General features: G+C 52.1%; 1 protein-coding gene across 5 annotated transcripts in view; it reads right to left on the reverse strand.

Annotated features, from left to right (window-relative positions):
• LOC112632746 (DNA dC->dU-editing enzyme APOBEC-3G) overlaps positions 1-4,381 on the reverse strand; it is a 50,788-nt gene extending 46,407 nt beyond the window's left edge. For 3 of the 5 annotated variants that reach the window (XM_025398709.1, XM_025398708.1, XM_025398712.1), the window contains exons 1-2: positions 4,008-4,381; positions 1,868-2,021 (exon numbers count right to left, since the gene is read on the reverse strand). In XM_025398709.1, the coding sequence (XP_025254494.1) occupies positions 1,868-2,021; positions 4,008-4,024 (171 nt within the window). In that variant the 5' untranslated portion in view covers positions 4,025-4,381. Of the gene's footprint in view, positions 1-549; positions 888-1,867; positions 2,022-4,007 lie in introns of those variants that run through there. The other 2 variants (XM_025398714.1, XM_025398713.1) reach the window with 2 other exon arrangements.
• Positions 4,382-7,049: the final 2,668 nt, after the last annotated feature.

Genomic DNA, 7,049 nt, shown 5'->3' on the forward strand with positions numbered 1-7,049 from the left:
ACACCTGGGAGAGGAGCAGGGGCAGGGGATGCTCTGAGAGGGGGAGCAGGAGGAGAGGGCAGGGTTGGGGCAGTGGGAGGAGGGGCCAGGACAGGAGTCCAGGGGATCTTGCCACTGAAGCTCCTTTCCTCCATCCCCCTGATTAGTTTGAGTGATTGTCTGCTCCAAAGCTCATGTTCAGTGTTAATTGCTATGGTAATGGCCTTAACCATAACCATTACCATTAACCATTAAGAGGTGGCACATACAAGCGGCTATGAGGCTGTGGGGACTGCACCTTTGTGGGTGCCACTGCTGTGGTTATTCAAGGGCGACTTTAGCCCCACTTTCTGTCTCTTGCCCTCTAGCTGGAGGGGCAGTGTGTAAGATTAAACTCCTGCTTCCTCTTGTCCCCGTGGCATGGAGCAGCAGTGACCCGACATCCCAGGCCACTCTGTCTGGAGCGTCCCCGACCTTCTGGCAACAACCTTTACCCCCACGTGACTGTGCAGCTCGCAGGCCCTGGAAAGTCGCTGGTGCCTTGACAGTGGACTTCCCAGCGTCCAGAACTCGAGACAGCACATTTCTATTCATTGTCAATGTCCCCGTCTCAGTCCTGCTGTTGAAGCATCACAAGGTGCACCAAGACACGTGCTTCCCTTCGTTTGGGAGTTTTCCCAGCCCTGTTCACGGCCTCATGCGTGAATTCTGGCATCCATTCTCCCAGGCATCCATTCACCAGGCATCCTCAGCCCCTGCTGTGGCCTAGCCCTCTGGGGTCGGCCTTGTTCCCTCCCTGCCATCTGTTGGGGAGGCCACTGGACTTGCGCTCTCCCATGTGGTGGGGGGCACTGGCCAAGGGGGCTACTGAGCACTTGAAATGGGGCTCTGATGAGAGACCTGGGCACCTGAAAAATACATCATACACCGCTCATTTCTCTTTTTGTTGTTGTTGTTGTTGAGACATGGTTTCGCTCTTGTTGCCCAGGCTGGAGTGCAATGATGCAATCTCAACTCACCATAACCTCTGCCTCATGGGTTCAAGCGATTCTCCTGCCTCAGCCTCCCAAGTAGCTGGGATTACAGGTGACTGTCACCACGCTTGGCTAATTTTTTTGTATTTTTAGTAGAGACGGGATTTCACCATGTTGGCCATGCTGGTTTTCGAACATCTGACCTCAGGTGATCCACCGGCCTCAGCCTCCGAAAGTGCTGGGATACAGGCGCCAGCCACCCCGCTAGCATGGCTTACACGGCTCATTTCAAAGACTCAGCATGACAAGAAAAAGAAACTTCATTATCTTGTCAAGAATTTTATGTTAAATAATCTTGAAGTAATGTTAGCTACATTGGATTAAATAAAATATTAAAATTAGGCCGGCACTGTGGCTCACACCTGTAATCCCAACACTTTGGGAAGCCGAGGCAGGTGGATCACCTGAGGTCTGGAGTACAAGACCAACCTGGCCGACATGGTAAAATCTGGTCTCTATCAATAATACAAAAAAAAAAAAAAATTACCCGCACATGGTGGTGGGCACCTGTAATCCCAGCTACTCGGGAGTCTGAGGCAACAGAATTGCTTGAACCCAGGAGTCAGAGGTTGCAGTGAGCTGAGATTGCATCATTGCACTCCAGCCTGAGCAACAAGAGAGAAACTCTGTCTCAAAGAAAAAAAAAAACAAGGCCTTTTGTGCAGAGGCAAACCCCCTCCACGATCCGATCCCAGGACGGTCCAGCGGGAAGGTCAGGGCCACGGACTTGGAAAGTGTGGGAGAGAAGGGCACCCTGGACAGCCCGCCGCCGGGCATTTCACTCGTCAGTGCGTGGTTTGCTTTCCCAGCTGGCTTAGCTCCTGCCTGCAAAGTGATTGGAGTCTGGGTGGTACCTGGCCTCGAAAGATCTTTGTGCCCCAAGTGGGCATTGAGGGGCCCCTTGTTTTCACTTCGTAGCACAGCCAGACGGTATTCCGACGAGAAAGGATGGGTCTGTTATTAAAGTTGTAGAAGAATGTGTCTCGATACATTCGCTCCACTGTGTTTCTGAAGACACAAGAGAGAAACCAGCCAATGCAGAGAGCGCTCCCAGGAGCCCTCCGCACTGATGTCCGCTAAACACAGCTCCCTGGACGGCTCTGGGCCTCCCCCATCTCTCCACAGCCCTGAGAATTTCTGCTTCCTTCCCAGGCAGGAAGACCGGGGAGAGAGCAAGAAAAGGGGGTGCTGGCAGGGGCGGCAGGACCGGGGTGACCTCTTCCCGCTCAGGGCCCAGCTCTGGTCATTCCAGGGGTACATTCCCCACCCTCCCGGTATTTCTCCCACCTACTCTCCAACGCATTAGTAAAATGCAAAAGAGAATAAAGTTATTGGCTGGCCTCTATGGCTCATAACTGTAATCCCAGCCTTTTGGGAGGCCGAGGTGGGCCGATCATTGAGGTCAGGAGTCTGAGACTAGTCTCATCAACATGGTGACACCCAGTCTCTACTAAAAACACAAAAATTAGCCAGGCATGGTGGCGGGTGCGTGTAATCCCAGCCACTCAGGAGGCTGAGGCAGGAGAATCACTTGAACGTGGGAGGCAGAGGTTATAGTGAGCCGAGATCGTGCCATTGCACTCCAGCCTGGGCAACAAGAGCGAACATTCATCTCAAAAAAAAAAAAAAAAAAAAAAAGATTTAAAACAAAATATTTTTAAATAATAATTTTTTTTTAAAAATCATAGATTTTAACCTTTCAGCCAGTTCCTTCCTGACATTTCACCTCAGTATATTACTATTTTTAAATCACGGTAGAACTGAATTCTGAGGCCCAGGCCACTCTTCTAAGTGCTGCGTGGGTATGAGCTCATGTGAGGCTGCCCTAGGCCTGAAGGGGCCATTCCCATCTTACAGAGGAGGGGCCAGAGGTGCAGAGAGGTGGGGTAACCTGCCCAGGCCACAGAGCTGGGGATGGATGGGGCTGGGCCTCTTATCAGACAAGCCCTGTCCAGTGTCTGTATCACTGGCCCTGCAGGAGGGAGTCATTGGGGACCGGGCTCTCTTCTTACTAAATTTTAAAATAAAAGCATTTCTCCTGATCATGGAGGCTTTTTTCCCCCCATATATTCCATGTTTTTTATTTTGTTTTTGTTTTCTTTTGAGACTAAATTTCGCTCTTGTTGCCCAGGCTGGAGCGCAATGGCACGATCTCGGCTCACTGCAACCTCCGCCTCCTGGGTTCAAGCGATTCTCCTGTCTCAGCCTCCAGAGTAGCTGGGATTACAGGCACCCGCCACCGCACCTGGCTAATTATGTATTTCTAGTAGAGACAGGGTTTATCCATGTTTGTCAGGCTGGTCTCGAACTCCCGACCTCAGGCAATCCGCCTGAATTGGCTTCCCAAAGTGCTGGGATGAGCTCACAGGCGTGAGCCACCGCGCCCGGCCACTATATTCCATGTTACTGGTGTCATTATAAATGGTGAATGCTGATCGTAGAGGAAGAGTGTGTGTTTGGGGTCATCTGCATCTTCCTCTGCCCACAGTGGAGACATCCTTGGAAGACATGATTTATCTTGTGCTTCAGAGACCATTCCCTCCCCACACCCTCTCCTAAGACTTGGTATTTAAAGCAAAGTAAATCTTACAGAAAATCCATCGAAGCTCTGTGAACAAAATTCCACATTGCTCCCATCATCCTTTGGTTCAATTCTCCCAGTTCCAGAGTTCAGGAATGGCAGGAAGCACACAGAGGGAGCACCCTCCCAGAGCAGTGAGCACCAGCCCTGCCATGACTTTTGGGGGAGAGTCTCAGTAGGGGGCCTGGGCTGGGGCAGGTGGAGGAGGCGGCCCATTCAGAAGTAGCAGTGGGGCGACCACAGAGCAGGACAAAGAGCCTGGCTGGGAGTGGCGGGGGCAGGGGAGTCAGAAGGGAGGGAGCCCAGGGCTGGGGCTGGGGCAGGGGAGTGGGGGACCAAGGTTGAGGCCCAGCAGGGCCACCAGGCAGGAAGGGGCAGCAGAGAGGCCCAGCGGGTCGAGCAGGCAGCGGTACCTGAACTGAGGCTTCATCCTTGGCTGGCCAGTCCCAACTATGATCTTTGTCTGGAGCAGGAGGGTTTCACTTTCTGCTACAGGCTCCTGGTTTTAGGACAGCCCTCCTTAAAGTGACCTCCCAGGGTCTCGTAGTCATGGCCCCTCCCTCTTCCTGCTCTGGCGCTGGAGTGGGAGGCTCTGGGATGCTTTATCTTCCTCAGGCTCTCATCCTCTTTCTGTTTTTCTCTGGGGTCGTCCCCCTGGCAGAGGGACCTCTGATAAAGACAGGCCGCTCTGTGCGGCAGGACCCAAGGTAACTGCAAAGGGAAAGAGAAAGTCTTTGCAGCCAGAGACTGGGAGGTGGGTCCACACCAGGCTGAGCCAGCAGAGCACAAGCTCCTCCCCTGGTGGTCCCGCCCAGCTGGAGCCGCCTCTCCACCCTCAAGACAGACAGGCTGATGCCTCTGCAGGGACCCCTGGATCCTGCCCTCAGGGGTCATCCCAGAGATGGTCTCCACCCAGCAGCCATGGGGACAGGGAGGAAGAGTGAAGGGTCAGGCGTCTGCCTCCCCCCAGGCCTTCACACTCGGAGGCCACCATGGGAGGGAGGGACAGCAGGTGGGTGTGGGCCTCAGATGTCCCACCAGGATGCCATGTGCGTCCCCGCACTGAGCTCTTTCCTTCCTGCTTCTCCTTCTTCCCCATCTCCTGCCCGGAGTTGCTCCCTGGTAGGCTGAGCTCTGGCCTCCTCTTGTCCCCATGCCATGGAAGGGCAGCGGCTGGTGTCCCAGGCCAGCCTGTCTGGAGCCTCCCTGTGGGTCTCACAGCTCCCTTCCCCTGGTAGTGTCCTCCCATGGTGCAGAGACCTAAAAATTACACAGAGTATACATTTGGATTTTTATTTGCTTGCTTTTGCTTTTTGTGGTTGTTTTGTTTGTTTGTTTGTTTGTTTTTTGAGACGGAGTCTTGTTCTGTTTACCCATGCTGGAGTGCAGTGGCATGATCTCAGCTCACTGCAACCTCCGCCTGCCAGGTTGAAGCGATTCTCTTGCCTCAGCCTCCCATGTAATTGGGATTACAGACCGCCACCCCTATGCCTGGCTAATTTTTGTATTCTTAGTAGAGACAGTGTTTCTCCTTGTTGGTCAGGCTTACAGGCGCCCACCATTATGCCTGGTAATTTTTGTGTTTTTAGTAGAGACAGGGTTTCTCCATGTTGTTCAGCTGGTCTTGAACTCCCAGTCTGAGGAGATCCACACACCTCGGCCTACCAAAGTGCTGGGATTACAGATGTGAGCCACCGCGCCTGGCCACAGTGTATAAATTTGGAAAGGAGACTTTATTTCTTGTTAAGAATGACAGCCTGCAGGTGGCCATCCTGCAGCCTGGGAAGAGCAGCCTCTGGGAAACACCAGAGACAGACATTTAGAAGCAGGAGGGGTTGGGGCAGGAGCTTTATGCTGAAGGGGTTGGCTAAACATACATATTCAACAGGCTACAGGAGGAGCTATGAATATTCATGTAGGTGGCTGCAGTCCGTGCTTATTGAACAAACATGTGTGTAACACATGATCCCAGGCGGGCACGGTGGCTCACGCCTATAATCCCAGCACTTTGGGAGGCTGAGGCAGGTGGATCATCTGAGGTCAGTGTCAGGCCTCTGAGCCGGAGCTAAGCCATTGTAACCTCTGTGAACTGCACATATACATCCAGATGACCTGCAGCAGCCAAGGAGTCTGGAGCAGTTGAAAAACCACAAAAGAAGTGAAACAGCCAGTTTCTGCCTTAACTGATTAACCAACCTTGAGACATTCCACCGTTATGACTTGCTCCTGCCCTGCCCTAACTGATCAATCGATCTTATGACACTTCTCCTGGACAATGGGTCTCATGGTCTCCCCACCATGCACCTTGTGACCCCCTCCCCTGCTGACAACAGATGACCACCTTCGACTGTAACTTTCCGCTGCCTACCCAAGTCCTATAAAGCTGCCCCTGTCCTATCTCCCTTCGCTGACTCTCTTTTCAGACTCAGCCCTCTTACACCCAAGTGAATAAACAGACTTATTGCTTACACAAAGCCTGTTTAGGTAGTCTTCTATATGGACACGCGTGACAGTCAGGAGTTCGAGACCAATCTGGCCAATATGGTAAGACCTCGTCTCTATTAAAACTACAAAAATTAGCCAGGCCTGGTGGCGGGTGCCTGTAATTCCAGCTACTCAGGAGGCTGAGGCAGGAGAATCACTTGAACCTGGGAGGTGGAGGTTGCAGTGAGCCGAGATCGCGCCACTGTCCTCCAGCCTGGGAGACAGAGTGAGAGTCCATCTCAAAACAAAACAAAAAAAAAACGAACAAAACAAACAAACAAAAATCTAAAAAAAAAAAAAAAGCCACCGTATAATCCCTCCTCACATTGCGGTGGAGACAACATTTAAATGTACCACAATTAAGTCTGTATGTCAAAAGGTCCTTTCAGAACATGGAGGCACCGAGATTTTCCAGGTCTGTAAACCACGCAGAACCAGTCCGTGGTCCATGGTCTGTGGTCCATGGTCTTCTGATCTGGAGAAAGTCACTGAAATCAGTCTCTTGTGCAGGGAAAGCAGGAATGAGGGCTGTGGAGCAGGGGCTCTGTGGCTCCGTGTCAGGACGCTGGATGAGCTGTGATTGTTTTCATCTTTATCTGGAGGCAGTGCTTGTTTAGCTGCTAGAGCAAAAGAAAAACTCTGTGGCAGGCAGAACAGAGTTTACTGTTGAAGTGTGGGCTGTGTGACCTCACCCTTGCCTGGCACGGCCTGAGGTCCTGGTTGTGATTTGGTATCTTATTGCCATGAAGAGTCTGTTCTGGTTCTGCCCGTCTTACGATTCTGTTTTAACATTACCGCTGGTCAGTTTTTTCTAAACTGCAAAAGGGCCGGGTGATAATGAGGCGTGCCTGACCTTCCCTCCCATCACACCCGGGAACTCAGTTTTAAGGTTTTTCTGAGATATCCTTGGCCACTAGGGACCAAAGCTAGTGGGGGGATCGGGGGGGCCAAAGATTTTAGTTTTACTTCAT

Source organism: Theropithecus gelada, chromosome 10 (genome assembly GCF_003255815.1).
Source record: "Theropithecus gelada isolate Dixy chromosome 10, Tgel_1.0, whole genome shotgun sequence".
Lineage (NCBI taxonomy): Eukaryota > Metazoa > Chordata > Mammalia > Primates > Cercopithecidae > Theropithecus > Theropithecus gelada.